The 17,374-nt window shown below is 41.6% G+C and overlaps 1 protein-coding gene across 5 annotated transcripts in view; it reads right to left on the bottom strand.

Annotated features, from left to right (window-relative positions):
* The window catches only part of MYO16 (myosin XVI), a 584,648-nt gene that overhangs the window by 372,391 nt on the left and 194,883 nt on the right, over positions 1-17,374 (bottom strand). For all 5 annotated transcript variants that reach the window (XM_032314881.1, XM_032314880.1, XM_032314879.1 and 2 more), the window contains exon 4: positions 7,940-8,083. In XM_032314881.1, the coding sequence (XP_032170772.1) occupies positions 7,940-8,083 (144 nt within the window). The remainder of the gene's footprint in view (positions 1-7,939; positions 8,084-17,374) is intronic.

Below are 17,374 nucleotides of genomic sequence, written 5' to 3' on the forward strand. Positions count from 1 at the left end.
TTTAAAAACTCCCACGCTGTGCTACCCACGAAGAGGCGATACTTCATCATTTAAAGCTGTTCTTGAGCCCTACCAGTGAAGGCGAGGTCAGAGGGGGGAAGGAAGCTCAGTCAGTAAGCCTGGCCAGGAGTCTCTGACCCGGCAGCAGGAGCCCCGGCCCCGTGTGAAGTGGCTGAGGGGCCACAATGGCCCAGCCTTTCTCAACAGGGGCTCTGGCCGTAACTGTTCCTTACTTCCAAGGCCTGCATTATTAGGAACATTCCAGAGGTATAGGCCAGTCATTTCATTTGAGAAACATCTTAGAGCAGAGCATCCCATCATAACTCCTTTGCTGCAACGCGGTCGGTAGTAGCTAGAAAACCTCTCAGCTGAGTGCATCTAGTTTAGAAAGACTCAGACGTCCACACGTCCACACAGACCCCCAGAGCTGTCGTAGTTCAGCTCATTCCGCCCCACTCCCGGAGGAAATGCAAATGACAGCCACGTTCCGCTATAAATAACCGCTCTCGTACACTACAGAACTACTCATGGTTGCTGCGTGTGAGAACTGGAAACAGCTAGAGTTACCCAAAAGTATCATAGCCTCTAAACTCTGGAACACTATGCAGCCGCTAAATAGATGTTCCGACGAAATATTTAGAAACACGGAATAATTCTGTGACTTTAAGAGACATTATGTGGGGCACCTGGGTGGCTCAGTGGGTTGAGGTCTGACTCTTGATTTTGGCTCAGGTCATAAACTCAGGGTTCTGGGATCGAGCCCCATGGTGGGCTCCACTCTTGGTGCAGAGTCTGCTTGAGATTCCGTCTCTCCCTCTCCCTCTGCTTGCTCTCTCTGCCCCCATCCCACAAAAAACAAAAAAAAAACAAAAAAAAAACCAGATAAATAAAATACTTAAAAACAAACCAAAAAAATAGACAATATGTACATACACAAATTAAAGTATTTCGTGTGCATTACACTCACCCACACAATTAGAACCAGGACATGTATTAAATGTTAACATTGACTTTCTCTGACCAGCAGGATTGTGGGTGACTTTTATGTTCTTTTGGTTCTTCTATATTTTCCAATGTTTCTAAAATAAATGTGAATTGCTTCTTTAATTAGAAAAATAAAATGTGTTCCTAAAAGGATATTCAGAAATTAAAACTAAATGTTTTACAATATTAATGAGAATTATTAAAACTTTAATTGTCTGAAATATAGAGGAAAAATGTTGTTTGTCATGAAAAGCACTTTTGAAGAGGCAATATAATTTACTAAAAATGGGAGCTTCAATAAATGAACAGGGAAACCTAAGGAAGTTTCCCTTAGACCTTAGACGTGCAAATGTGTTCTTCTCAAACTGGCCGCGCCCGGGGAAAACCTCAGGTGCTCACGTTTCTGTCAGATTCCCATGAAAGGTGTATAATGTATTTCTCTGTTCTTCAAAAAATTTTATGTCAAGTTATAGATTTATCATCAGTACTTGTTTTCTGAAATCACTCTTATGGTCTTAATCACTATGAATACTGAGTGAGAATCTTCACCATAGTTCAGGAGGAATTTTCACCATAGATTTTAGTGATGGGAAGGGTTAGGGAATGATAGGTTTACAAAAACACAACATAAGAACAACACCCAATGTCAGACTCACAGAAACGGACAATAGAAAGGTGGTTCCCAAGAGCTGGGGTGGGGGAGACAGGACCTGCTGGTCAGAGCACAAGCTTCCGGTTCTAGAAGAATCGGCTCTGAGGACTGGACACACAGCACGGCAACTCGAAGTATCAACACTGCTTTGTCCACCAAGACAGTTTCGCCAAGACAGTGAATCGGAAGCCTTCTTACCACGACAGAGTAAGAATTACTGGTCACCGTGGGAAGTGCTGGTGTGTCAATAACCCACCTACCGTCATCATTTCACAAAGCGCTTACGTCAACTCATCATGCTGGACACTTAACAGACCATCTTATTTGCCAAGAATCGCTAAGTTTCATGGCCACAAACAGGGCTGAGAAGCCAACGTAGCTCCTTTCAAATTCTTACTCTGATTAACCCAAAAAATAGAACCTTGAGTAAAAAAACCTGGATGTCTGCCAGATTTCCTTCTTTGACCCACTTGCCTTTAGATCTCGTGAGACAAATGAACTAGGAGAAACAATGAAAGCCATCACAGCAATGTCAAAAGCATTCTGGGCCAGGCCATGCTGGGGTTCCCGCGTGGACAGCAGGCAGCCTGACTGCCCTGAGGCGTGGCCAGGAGGTGGTAAGTGGGTCCACAAAAGCAGGCTGCTCTTCAGGGAAGCCTTACTATAAAAATGAGAGGGACGCCATGGTGACAATGACAGGAAAGACATTTAATTGGGCTTTTCCATAGTTTTTAATTACTGGAAGATCCTGCGACATAACTATGAATCTAAAGGAGGAACCCGACAGAAAGACCGTGGAAATGGGAGATGGAAACGTGAGGCAGAAATCCTCTGACAGGTGGTAGTTAGTGAGTATAGAGAGGATGGAGGGGAATTTAGCTTCGGCAGGGAAACAGATGCGTTTTCCGGATGTAACAAAAGCTGTGCATAGATAGGAAAAACGTCAACGGTTTGTTGTTGCTTTTGTCTGCTAGGTGGAAGCTGAAGGCATTCAAGCCTGTAAACTTACTTTGTCAGTGAAACTGACAGCAAAAGAACCGCTAAGAGAGAGATTCAATATTGAGTGTGGGGTCACTTACGTAAAACGTTGATAATGATGCCAGGCCCTCTACCATAGCTCTTTTTGGGAAATCAGATGTACCTTGAACCCTCTGGATGTATAGCTCATTTTCTAGGAAGGAAGATCACCTTCTTAAATAGCAGGGTACCCCATGTCCTACTATTTAACAGATTACAGAGACGGGAAGGGTAAAGGATAACTAAACAGTATGAAAGCTGCATAGCAGTCTTTAACCACAAACAGTCTAAGCAACGAATGAGCAACATTTGGGAATGAGTTAATTTTGATCTATCGGTTTAAGCCGCCTAACACAAAGTAAGCAGTGTGTTTTTGAAATATCATTTCCTACCTCAGTTATGACAGAATTGTTGGTTTCTCACATTTACTGGCCCCACCCGTTAAAATGATCCAGTCCCACAGTACCCATTAGACATGGTCCATGACACACTGTATCCAACAGGCACAAAAATGATGAACGTCAAATGTTCAAACGCAAAAGGCCAAGGACGGAGAAAACATTCAGAGCAATTTCCAGTAATCATCCCCTTGTTACTGAAGTGAAACAATGATAAAGCTTTTGCTGAGCCCCACGTAATCAATGACTACCCACCTGCTAATATTTTCCCTGTGCCTTCTGATTTCAAAGAGTAAAAATACTTTGAAAGGTCTCCTAATAGTAGGTAACAGAATTAATTCACCGTTTTGTAAATAAAACTAATTAAAATGACATCTTAGCCTTCTGTTGTCCATTACTCATTTTTTGTAAACACGTTTAATAGATGCCCTTTGTGGAGTAAGGTTTATTAAATAACTCCAGGACATGGAATATCAAATTATATCTTCCCAAGTTTTTCAGTAGGAAAGACAAGAAGTCCGAGATGATTTATCAGTAACACAGGTATATCATTTTCTCAAGTAGAAGCAACCTACAGTCTTTTATTCAATTAAATTATTTTCCTAAAATAATTAATACCAAATTCAAGGGATATATTTCCGATGGTTCCAAACATACCGGACTGTTGAAACGTGCAGATTTGCCCCAGCTTGGGAACTGGTCATGGGGCAGAGTAATGTAGCACCTGTGGCCACTTTGCAATATCAGATGTGAAAATTCAGAACCCTGCAATAAATATGTTTCTTTTACCCAAAGTCGTATGAGAAAAGATGGAAGAACTGAGCAAGTCTCCTCAGAAACGGTTCCCAGTGCAGTCCTAAGGCACGAGAAAGCAAAGACAAGCCTACCGTCCCTCCCTCCACAGACACGGGATTGCGCAGATTCTGAGTGTATCCGTTCTTCAAGATACAGATTCACGGATACAACACGCCAGAAATACACGTACATAAACATGTTGAAACACATATGAAATCAAGATTTCCTAGAGAAAAAGACCTGACATGACTTGAGTTCATCACTTATCAGCCTTTGTGATTCAGTCCTGAGGGACAGAAGAGATTCTTAAAATCTGGGACATGGCCATGTACATTGAAAAATTTTTTTTAAAAAACTAGAGATAATTCTGAGTTATAGAACATAGTGTTTGAATATGGAGCAAATTAGAAAATATTTTTAAAATTAGGATAATGTAGAATGAAAAATCAGAACGTATATATGTGAAATGCTCAACAATCTATAAAATAAAGTGAGGAAAAGAAAATTCTCAGTGGACAAATTGTAATTATAATGTATACTACATATAATTAAATACATGCATAATTAGATATAAATATAAAAAGTTATAGTGGTTTAAAATTTTATTTTGGGGAAGCAAAACATTTAGATTTGAGATATGTATTATTAATAGATTTCTTTATATAAAAATAAGGATTACATATTAAATGTATTGCTCACATCATAGGAATGCTCTACACTTCCAGTGACAGATCTATAAAATTTCAGGAAACTCCAAAACCCTATCCAACTACGTGCTGGAAATTGTAAAAATATTGAGACTTTTTCTGTATAAATTTTGAAAAGTCTTGCAGAAATAACCATTTTTTGATCCACCCAATTCCTAAAATATATTGGGTTTAGATGATTTTTATTTCACTCTTAAAATTCTAAGAAAGTGTGTATTGTTTTGCTTAATAAACACAGTGGATCCTCACTATTCATAGACTCCACATTTGCAGATTTGCCTATTGGCTGACTTTTTCCGTAATACCACAAGGTCTCCTTGGGCTCCACACCCACCGTCATTCCTGCACAAGCACGGAGTGGGGACAAGTCTGGTCAGCCAGTGTGCACGTTTGCAATGGGGATCCCACATGACAAGTTTAACTTTCATAGTGCAAAGTCTCTGTTGTGGTCCATTTAGAGTGTCTTTCACATTTCTGTCCTTTTGTTGGTGATTTTGTCATTTAAAATGAGCCCCAAGCGGGGTGCTGAGATGTTCTCTACTGCTTCCTAGAGCAAGAAGCCTTATGGAGAAAGCACGCGTGTGGCTAGGCTTCCATCAGACACAAAATATAGCATTCCTGGCCATGAGTTCAATGTTTATGAATCGATAGTATATATTTTAAAAGGTGTCTTTAAGGAGAAAGACAGATAAAACAAAGTTCCCACAGACCAGCTGACGACGATGTCGTGACCAGAGGCTCGCGGGAACCGAGTGCTGCACTTCCCCAAGAGCTGTGGTTCAGCATTCACTAATGCGGTGTTTGCAGTGACCTTAGAGAACATAACTACCACAAATAACAAGAATCGAGTGTATGTTTCTTATCTGTCTTCCCAAATTCTAAATATCAGTTTGAAATCAGTGTTTTTAAAGGGGAATGAATGTATGATATTACGGTGAGAATCGGGGTATCATCTGTCCACTCTGGGGACTTGCCATTCTGTAGGAAGTCTGTCATTAGCAAGAGGACAGCAGACCGGGGGCTCATTTATGACACCAAATCTGTCCCTGCCCTTACTCTGGGGCCTTCAGCACAGATCCTGGCCTCTCTGGGCCTCTGTCCCTCACCTCTAAAGGGCAGAGAAATCTAGCATCTATGCAGTAGGGTTTCAGGAGAACTAAGTCAATTTATCACTAGAAAGCATATGTAGAAACATATCAGACACATAGGAAGGCTGTGCCAAAGTCAATTATTATTACCTCTTAGAGTTTCATAGATCATCTGGTAAGAGTAATGACAACATTCACAGTACCTGAGCCTATTTCATGGACACGAACCTTCTGCGATCCAATTAAAATAGCAACGTTCCAGTGCTGCGCAGTATTTGATAGCAACACACACAACCACACACATCTCTACTCCACAAAAGCTCATAACACATAATTATCTCTCACCTCACTGAAATTGTTCTTATTATGATTTTCTAAGAGACTTGAAAAAGATGATTCCAGTGCTTTTAACACAAATGCCAAGCCTCTACTCCTCAGTCCAACAAGTGGGAGTCATCTGTGATCTGTGGTCTTTCTCTCAAGCCCTACATCCAACCCCACACCAAATACGGACAACTTGACCTTCAAATATCTAAATGCGAGGCACCTCCCACCACCGCCACCACCACCATAGCGTCTAGCCTGGGGAGTGACAACAGATGGCTCCCCCATCCTGCCCCTCCTTGTCCGCTCTCCACAGAGCAGCCAGAGGGATCTTCTCCAACAGAAGTCCGATCGTGTCACTTCACCCAAAACTCTCCAGAGGATCCCTGATTCACCGGGGGTGAAAGAACACGGGGAAATCCAGTCACGACTCACTCACATGTCCCCTTCTCCATGAGGCCACCCCTTAATACCCTCCGCTCCTCTCCTCCTGGCCTTCCCACAGTTCTCTGTAGTTGACATAACTGTGTATTTCACTCGTTTGCGTATTTGTTCTTTCCGGCTTCTCCCCGGGAGAATGCAAGCTCCAAGAGGCAGGGATTTGTGTTTTTTATGTTCATGGCTGACCCTCTTCGTAAAGACCAGAACACACTCAAATACTTACACAGTCTCTTACTCATCCGAAATCTTTGGAAAATGGGAAGAATATTGGACAGGCAGCACTAACACTAAGTACAGTGGCACTTACTCCTGGAAGTAGAATAAATCTCTCTTTTGAGGTTGTAAACAGGAACACATTCCTGCTACAATTTTTGTGTCAATGGGTTTCATCCATATTTATTTGAAAGTGAATTATTCCTGTGGATAGATGGCTGGGCTGGCTATTCCACGGTGGCAAGGAGACCACTCAGACTAGCTTCATCCACGAATCAAATCTCTCAGTGGTGCCCTTACTTGTTTGCTCTTGTCTGTTCTTGCCACTCTCTCTAACATAAACTTTTTGTTCGCCGGGTAGCATCTAGAACATAGGGGTTATTCAATAAATATCTGAATGATGAATAAGCTGGAAGTTCCTCAAGGGTAGGGATTATGTTAAAAATAGTAATCAATAAATATTAATTCAATGATCAGTAAGTGAAGGTCACTGTAGAATGTAACTGTCAGAAATACAACTTTGTACCTGATGTGAGAAAAGAGTCACTGCAGAACCATGAACATGTTAATTTGGATACTATAGATTTAACTCTATGATCACACATGAAATAAAACTAGTTTCTATTTCTCAATTCTGTCTCCCAAATAAAAGCAACATAATCAGACACTGAGATGTGCATGTTTTCTAAAACTCCTGCATACTTTCTTAAGAATCTTTGTTAAGATAACACCAGATTTTTTTTTCACCAGAAAAAAAAAAATCCCAACTCTCATTTCTGAGATAATTAAAATATATTGTGAGGATCAATGCTAGGATCTAAGCTATAATAAAAAAAACAACAGCAACAAATAACTCTAGTGAAGTTTTATACTTAAAAGTTTTCATTTTCTTGTAAAGAAATGCTATAGACACTGGTTTACTAGATGTGAGCAAGACAATAAGATTCAACAGATGCCATATCTCTTTACTGTATGCCTAGTTGGCTAAGAATTAAGAGAACGGATTGAAAGAAACACCACTTATGAAACCACTTTAGTTAGGATTCACTTGCAAAGTATTAAGGCATATAATTTCCCGGAAAAAAAAGCTAGCAGAGTAGAGCTCCACACGACATCTACACAATCTGTTTTATGAACTCTGTCACCCACAACCTTAGTCTCTAATTATCTTGTAACTCCAGGAAAATAAAGGGTAACATACATACATATTTTTTTTATCAAACAAAGTATTACATATTGTGAAATAGTAATAGTTAACTACATAGCCTTTGGTATGCTGTCAAATCTTCAAATGGTAAAAAACGAAATTGCTTTACTTACTAATACAAGCAGCAGGACAATATCAGGGTTATCACAAGCACAGGCGATGTGCATTGGTGTCCAAAAGTCTTCATCCTGGTGGTTGACATTGACCCCTCTGTCAATCAGGATCTCTGCAATGAAGGCATTATCATACCGAGCACACTGAAAGAAAGAAAAAAAAAAAAAGAAAGGAAGAAATGTATTTCAAACAATGATAAGGTTCATTGCAAATGTCCATAGATAAAGACTTCAATGCCAATTTAGAGGTTGAGAGATGGGACTAACGATGCTCCAGCTAACCTACAAGCTAAGGGGCAGATGGGGGTTGAAGGATTCAAAGGGAAATGGCATCCACAGAAAGTAGAAATAAAAATGAGAACATAGGGACAGACATTAAGAAGGAGGAAAAAATTTCAGTCTTTGTGTCCTCATCATTTTTACAAAAGATTACCAGAAAATCTCGGACCGCTTGCCAGAATTATCTTTCTGAAATACAGATCTGATCATATGAGCCCTCTTCTCTAAAATATACATATTTTGTCATTCAATTTTGTTGACGAAAAAAGTTTTACCCCCTTATTGCATCCAAGACAGATAAGACCCGTCATGGTCCTTCTAAACGCATCCCCCATCATCCAAACTCAGCCTTCAGCCTAGCTGCAAAAGATAAGTCAGTACTCCAGGGTGCCATCTTGGAATAGTTAACTATTGGTAATTTCAGAATCTTCTAACATGAATTTTAATCATTGTGTTTTATAGAAATTTCATAGTCTACTAAATCAAACTCTCCAGGAACTTGTTTTGCTCTTATCTTCTATTTATTATTTATAGGTAAAATTTATAAAAAAAATTCAAAGTCAGGACTGGCTCCAAGGGTACACAATCTCCATGCTTAGGCAGTTCCTGCATTTGGTTTAAGGCTCCACTGTTGTCATCAAGAACTTTCAATAGTTATTGAAGAGTCCCACATATTCACTTGCCCTGCACCTTATAAATTATCCTGTCCTAGTATAAGTCTGATATTTTATATCTATAAGCTACATCTGTTCCAATGCATATTAGCTAAATTAATATTTTAAAAAAAGATCTAAGCTAAATAAGCTAACTACAGATCAGCAAAATTCCTGGGTTGATAGATACATGTTTCCCATAGGATTTGGATGCATCCAAACAGGTTCCCCTCCCACAGAGAAGTAGTAATCAATGCCATCATTGGAAATAGCATCATGTCAATGTATCAACTATTCCTGGACCAATTAAAAACAAATCATGGGAGGGCTTTCCCTTTTGAGTAACAGGGCCCAGACTGGCATTCCTGCCCAAATTAACTGGAACAAAAGCAAAAACTCTCAGACAAAATATGACTTCCAAGAGCTGGAAAGAAACAATGTAGTCCTACTGCTGCTGTTATTCTAGCTCCCTGGCTTGAAGGACTTTCCAAGCTGCAGCACAGTGAGAAGAACCCCGGTCACCCAGGGCCACTTAAGAGGAGACTGAACTGAAAGTCCAGAGACTGAGCTGGCCAGGATATAGGACAGAGTCACAGAGAGAACAGGGCTGCACAGAGAAAGGGGACTTCAAAGGTCTTCTACCCCCACCTGGAAATACTAAACTCCAGTTCTGAAGGGCTCAAACTGCTTCCAAATATTTCAACACCCCCCCAAGGAGAGCTCAAGGTTATTTATAGAAATATGAAAATATTCAGTACCCAACAAGGCAAAGCTCACTATGGCAGCATCCAGGAAAAAATGACCAGATATCCAAGACAACAAGCAAATAGGACCCACAAAGAGGAGAGAGGGGGCCAACGGGAGCCAACTCGGAAGCAATACACTTGTTAGAATGAGCAAATCTGCATGTTAAAACTGTTACAATAACTACGTTCTGTGTGTTCAAAAAACTGGGAAACTGTTGAACATGGTAAGCAGAGATATGGGAGACAGCAAAGAGACTCAAATTTAACTCCTGGTGATGAGAACTACCAGGGTGGAGATAAAAAATACACCAAAGGATGGGATTAACAATGGACTGGCTGTTGCAGAAGATAAGACTGGTGAACCTGAAGACGGTAACATAGATTACACAAAGTAGGACCGAACAATCAATGACTTTCAATAAGTGAACCAAGCATCGGTGAGCCATGGGCAATCTCAGACAGTAACCAAATAGACTGATAGTACCGGAAATAGGTTTTACAGAAATTGATTTATATTTTCATATTATTTAATTTGCATTAAAATTAGTAATTACAAGATAGCCAGTTTTTTAAATTAGGTACAAGGTTTGAACTGGTATTTCACCAAAGAAAAAAAAGACACATGAATTGTGTTTCCCAATCATGATGCAGTCATGGAAGAACATTCCTATCTTCCTACAGTATCTGGTGGTCTCAAGACCGTGAGTGGTGAGCACGGTGCAAAATCATGGTTCAGGTTCCACATGAAGGAAGATGCGGAGGCATCTGTATTGGGATGCATGGAAGCACCTGGGGCAATGGCACACGTGAACTTGGAGGGATTGGTTCCGGTTTTGAACCATGACGTTTGCCTTTGTGAAGTACTGTGTCCTGTATAACAGTAACGAAAATGCTAAGACCCCTAGTCCCATTCACAGGAGCTGCAGGTTTGGGTCCAACGACTAGTAAGATGAGGATCAGAATCTAAAGGCTCAATAAATAGGTTTTAGAATTAGGGCCTGGATCCAATTTCTTTCAGGAAATTCACATGCTGCTAACGTGTACTCTGCTGTCTTTATCTTTTTGATAACTCCCTGCAGAATCAACAGTGATAGGACCTCCTCCTTCCCTGTCTTTCAAGACCCCTCCACCTGCACCTCAGGAACCCACATTTACAATTCAAAGATACCTACAGTTTGGCTCTTCCCTGTCTTTTACCAAAAAAGAGTTAATTAGATACAGTGTGGAAAATGGTATCAGCCTCTCTCAAGTAATGTAATTTTTAGACTCACATTTCAGAGGATCATGAATAATAATTTGACAGCAATAAATACCTTCTAATCACACTTGTCTGAAAAGATTACGATAGTTGAACATTCCCGTTACAATGTTCTTACAACATTATTGTTAGATAGTAAACCTCATTCTCACTGGAAAGGATTTTCTTCCAGCTAGCAAATCTTTCTCCCGATTTAGGCCGTTCTTCATCATTTCAACCAATTTCTGGCAACAGTTTATTGCAGCAAGAAGGTGGCTGGACTGCCACTAGGTCCCCTTCAGAGAGCTCTGAACGCAGCAGTTGTCTCCCCCGATCCTCCTGTCACCATCCCCTGCGTCTCCAAGGTCCAGACAGGACAAGCTACGTAACTAGTGGGACCCAGTGCAAAATGAAAAAGTGGGGCCCCTTTTTCAAAAATGACCAAGAATTTGGGGGCATCTGGGTGGTCCCGTTGGTTGAGCACCTGACTCTTGATTTTAGCTGAAGTCATGATCTCGGGTCATGAGATCGAGCCCCATGCCGGGCTCTGAGCTGAGCATGGAGTCTGGTTAAGATTTTTCTCTTCCCCCAGCCCTTCCCCCCATGCTCTCTCTGTCTCTCTCTCTCAAATAAATAAATACATTTTTTTTAAAATGACTAAGAATTTTAAGAGGGTGACAGCAGAGCATGGAACCAAGCATGGGTTCAGTGGAGCCTAAAGCGACCATGTGGACCCCGTGCCTGTGAAGCTGTCCTTGAACTGCCAGAGCTCTTCATGCACCCCGCCCCCCAGGTCCCTCAAGTCCGCACACTGCACTTCCTTCCAGCGAATCCCTGGAACCTAGTCCGTTTCAAATAAGCCTTCCTCACCTAGAAATGTCCGTAGAACCCAAATCTATTTCTGTGGAAACACCATCTCTCCTGCAGCCTCCTCCACGGAGCAGGTAAATTTCCATCTGGCCCTGAAAAAGCTTAGCCATTTTCTGAGCATATTGATTTTTTTTTTAATTTTTATTTTTTAAGTAAGCTTTACACCGCAGTGTGGGGCTTGAACTCACGACAGCGAGATCAAGAGCCCCACGCTCCATGAACGGAGCCGATCGGATGCCCCTGAGCTTACCGATTCTGATAGATTCACTATTCATTCACCTTAATATGCTAACTTCGAAGTCACTCGATCCTTACATCCTAGCCCTATTCTCCCAAAAAGGTCTTTCTCCCCTTTCATCAAAGTTCTCCACTTTCATCCCCTACAGTCACAGTCGTCCCGCAGTGAGCACGTCAGCCACGCTGGGTTACACACCCTCTCTGAAAGTGTAGAATGCCTTCCCTCTAGGCCCCCAGAAACCTCCACCACATTATACATTAGTTCCCATCCCCTGGCTTGCCACCCCGAAGACTGGCTTCATGCTAAATTACTAAATCCCAATATCCCAATCGTGATCAAAACATTCCATTCTGCCTCCTAACGCATATTTAGAGAGCAACACAACAAACAGCTCCTTCCTCCAACACTGTTCATTGAGTTGCCTAGGATTAGTGAGAACAAACACCCCCCACACTAACCAGCAGTCCACAGCTTCTCAGGGAATGCATTCTTTCACTGTTTGGAATTGTTTGTAACCAAAGGTAATTAATGTCTCTCGATGTACAAACTCAATACAATGCATATTATTGATTCAGCTGAAAAGACCCTAAAAACCAAAGAAACCAAATTAACAGATACAATTTTAAACTTTAAATGTTTTGTCTTTTCCCTACATCTTGTCATAAGGGATCTTTTATGTATTTTAGTTTTTTGGTTGGCTAACGACCATATCCTGAACAACTCTGAAATCTATCACTCAGAAAATTCAACGTTTTCTACAAATGCTGAATTCCCACATTAAACTCCTTGTTCACACATGGAAGTTATCTTTTGCAAGTTTTTGGTTTTCTTTTTTAAAACATGGGTCAAACCTGTCACATTAGTTTTCTCACTGTCTATATATTTTCAGGGCACACTTCTCTTTTTTGCTCCTCTGTGCAGATTTCACAGCCACCAGGGTGGGAGAGATTAGCAAAGAGTTACCAGGACAACATTCAGTTTGATCCAGATATCAGTTATCGAGTGGGTATCACGTGCTAAGCACAGTTCCATTATTAATCAAAAAAATTCTCTCTGAACCCTCCAGAAGTGGAGGGGAGAGGGGAAGCAACATGATTTATGCATCAAATTGGATTAATCATTGTCCACTTTTCTTGTCCTATATTTACGGGTTCCCAGTGGTTCAAAAACTGTCCTACAACCAGAGACAGATGGAGAAGAGACAGAGATACACAAAGAGAGAGAGAGACACACACAAACGCAGAGATTTGTTTCAGTAGGAAAATGAATTTGAATTTGCTGCAATATTTAAAAATCTTTGAAATCTCTCTAGAACTCCCATATGGCCCCTTGTACTGAACATCAATCCCCACCAGCCACCTCTTTCAGCCAGTGCCGAGATCTGTACAAAATCACTTCCACTTCCCTGCCATTATATCACACTGAAGGATCGCACTCATTATAATGTCATCTTGAACATACTTCTCATCATTTTTGCTTTTCATGTACAGATGGTCTCTGACTTACAATGGTTCAGCTTATGAGTTTTTTACGTTATGAAGGTGTGAAAGAATTCTGAATTTGGATCATGTCCGGGGCTGGCGACATGCGGTTCGAGCCCCTCTCATGAGGCTGGACAGCAGCCGCGGCTCCCAGGCAGCCATGTTGTCATGAGCGAAGACAAGTGGTACCCTGCCAACCACTCGGTACCCATGCAACCATTCTGTGGTATCGCTTTCAGTAGAGAATGCAATAAATTACATGAGATATTCAACGCTTTATTAGAAAATGGGCTTTGTGCTCAATGATCTTGCCCAGCTGTTAGGCTAATGTTGGCTTAGCCAGGCTAACTACAATGTTTGGTAGGTTAGAGGTATTAAATGCATTTTTGACCTAATGATACCTTCAACTTACATGATTTATCCAGACATAAGCCAAATAAGATGTGTTTCTTCTCTCTGGCAAATACTTGTCCTACAGATTACCTCTCCATACATAACCTAACCCTCTGAGCTGAGTTATAGCTCTTATTTCCACCTGCATTCCAAGCACAGATATCTTCCAACCGATCGAACCAAACTCAAATTATAAAACCAGCTATTACTAAAGAGATTCAGATGTACCAGAAATTTAAAAATCCTAATAGGTCTTCTATCCAGAAATTTTAAAATCGTAATAGAACTTCTATCCTTTTAAGTGACTGCAAACTCTGCACCTTCAGCTGCAATGTCGGTCTGCCTCACTTTGAATCACCAAGATTTTACCAGGCAATGCTCTCTTCCAGGCACTGCACTTGGCAATATACAGGTCAAGTTTAAGGACATAGTAATATCCTTGGGAAACAGACAATCCAGTTGAATGAGATTGAGGGTGTTCAGAGCATTCTAGATTCACAGTGGATGGGTAGCTAACACCCTGATAGAACTGGACACCCCAGTATGGGACACTCAACACAGGTCTTGAAGGACTCGGTGGAGGAGGGAGGGGTGGAGACATTCCTAATCCGTTAAGAAGTCACTGAAACCCTACCCTTGTGCTTAGTGCTGTGCCAACCCAAAGAGTTGGTATCATGGACTAGATACTGTCCCCAGTCAATAGCCTCAAAATTCAAGAGGGCAATGCAGCCAAAGAGAAGTATGATGGACAGGTCCAGTGAGCTACGGGGGCCATCTCAGAGGAGCACCCCAAAGTAGGAAACAACAAAACAATCCGGAGGAGGAATGAAATGGCTCTTCGAGGAATTGTCATTTTCATGGAAGGTCTTTCTGAGAGGGTCAGTTTCAGACTGAGCCCTCAGGGAAAACCTTTCTGGCTGAGACATACAGCTTCCCTGAAGAAAGGCTCTGTTCTCTCAATGCTGGTCAACTGGATTTTTCTCAAAGTTCACAGTTCAAAGACATCTATAAAAAATTCCTTGCCCAGATTCTAATTCTTTATAAATGGGGTTCTGTGGTTGCAGAGACAAGGTGAAACAGAACACAAATCTCACTGGTAACTTTACCAAGGAATTTTTTAGAATTTGCTGTTGAATGAACCAGTCCTGTGTGATATATTTACTCAAAAATGGTAAATTCACTCCCCTCAGTCCCTGGTGGCATTCTGAGAAACACACTTTTGTTGCCTTCTTACCCCTAAGTCATGCACCCACGCAGTCCAGATAAAAATATGCCCACCACACAGAACAAAGTCAGGGTTTTCATTCAAGATTTAGATGGATGCTGTGCTCATGATCGAAGATCCTAGACTTGGGCTTTCCAGTTACGGATGCCATGATTCTCATGGACCAAAGAGATGCTGGATGTTAAAAAAGTAAAGTCCAGCCAGAAATTTGAATCTTAATCACTTCCTTGAAAAAAATTTAAAGAGTCACTATTTCCAGGCCACAGAAACTGCTTCTTGCTTCCCAGCCCTTTCCAGCATCACCTCAGACATCAGAATGGTTGGGCTCTCCTGCTCATGGACATTCTCCTTTTGCGTCCGTCTTGCTCCTTCACTTGCCTCCTCGCTTCCTGTTGCCCCATCCTGTACGATGTCCCCCAGTCCTCATCACCCAAGAAAATCCCAGGAACGGCCCCTGGAGAGGGCACATTTTCTTCTGCAATGATGCATTTTCTCACCAGCACTTACCCTCACAGCTTTCCCCCCTTCCTTTCTGGGAGAACAAAGGAAGGCGAAGTTACACGGTCAATGCCCAGATGCTTCGGACAACGTCCACGTAGCTACTGACCACTTTTGCACTCTAACACTTAGACCAGTTTTAAAATTAGATCTTTCTTTAGACATTTCCTCCACAGTCCTAATATTTTGACTCTTTTCAAAATATAATATTCTCTCCTCCATCGAAAAGATACAAAGATGTGGAACAGCTGCCACTGTAGTATTTTGCTAATTATCTCGGCTTCTTCCAGATCCTAAAGCTTGAAAGATGTGGAGAGAGAAGCCCAATGAGCTGCCAATTCAGACACCAGACCTTCTTGGAAGAGCAGGAAGTGATTAAAACAGGTAGTGTTAAGCCTCTAACAAAAATGCAGTCTTAACTAAGTTCATTAACTTCTTTGATCACATGAAGCATACATGTCAAAAAGAAAAGACTTTGCCTCCTCTCCCCAGCCTGAGTCACTGTTAAAAATTTCTGGTCTAGCTTGGAGATTTTCTCTGCTTTTGCAAAGAATGTCCCCCTTTCTCTCTTTCTCTCTCATCTCATCACCAGATCAAACAAAGAGTAATTTCTATTTCTAGCACATTCCATTTAAGCCTCACTGTTCTGCTGCTGTCACAAGACAACACTAAAAGAATTTGTGTTTCATGCTCCATTCGCGAGGGTTTGGTCACTACTGGAAGCTCCTTCTCAAGAGCTTATTTATTAGAAGTCTTAACACTAAACCCCCACACAGCGGTTTAGCAATACCTGTGTGATTCTGTTTCCAAATCCACAAATATAATGTCTTCCCGAGACTTAAATCTGTCTGTGCTGTCAGCTGCTGCCCTTACCTCCCCTCTGTCCATCACGGGACGTGATATCTCCCCTAGGTTTGATACATGAATTATTTACAGAAGGGTGGGCAAACAAGCTGATCTGGAAGTATTTGTCGAAAATTTTGAAAGAAAACAAAATCCCTGTGCGGGATGGGAATTGTTAATCTCCAACATCAAAGTTCTCCTGGTACTTCTAAGAGAAATGCACTGAAATCTGCTCTTGGAATCAAGAACTCAATGAAGAAGAACTGAATGAAATCAACAAAACTCTAGAAATCTCAACAATTTCCACTGCTTTTTCTCCATGGCCCACACAAACAGATGGTGCCCTTTTTCTCAAAGGCATCGATCTAAGCATCTCTAATTAGAGCTTCAGCACAGATAACACATTAGGATTCCTAACGCAGGATGCCCCAAAGGTGGGGCTGACAGCCCAGACCCTCACCCTTGACGTTTCAGATGGCTAAATTGCCTTTTCCAGCACCTAAGGCATGTTGAAGCCCTGTAATTTTGTCTCTCTGGCAACTCGCAATTTTTCATTTGCTTTTATTTACTCAGGAGCCCCAGGAAAGGAAGACTCGGTGCTGACCCTGGGGTCCCTCGGCCGTCCCCAGGCTTTCTCACGTGCTCCCCAGCCCTGCCTTCCTTTTGTCTGAGGCTCGCAGCCCATGCCTGATGGTATGAAAATGCAACATAGCTGCCCCAAACGGAGGCTTGAGAACGTGTTTCCCTCTGCCTTCTCCCTTGAATCCTCTCATTTCGTTTTCCTTCTGATTCCACTATTTCTGAGTCTGTCTACTCTGTGATCTGGGCCTCAAATAACCGACCTCTCATTAGCCAAAGATGCCCTTAAGTCCTGGGGCCCATTCCTTCATCCGTTCATTCACGGACACCCTAGTGAGCATTTCCTGCACGTGACCGGCCAAGGATAGAAGCGTGCCTAAGACAGTCACAGGT

This window comes from Mustela erminea, chromosome 15, assembly GCF_009829155.1.
Source record: "Mustela erminea isolate mMusErm1 chromosome 15, mMusErm1.Pri, whole genome shotgun sequence".
NCBI lineage: Eukaryota > Metazoa > Chordata > Mammalia > Carnivora > Mustelidae > Mustela > Mustela erminea.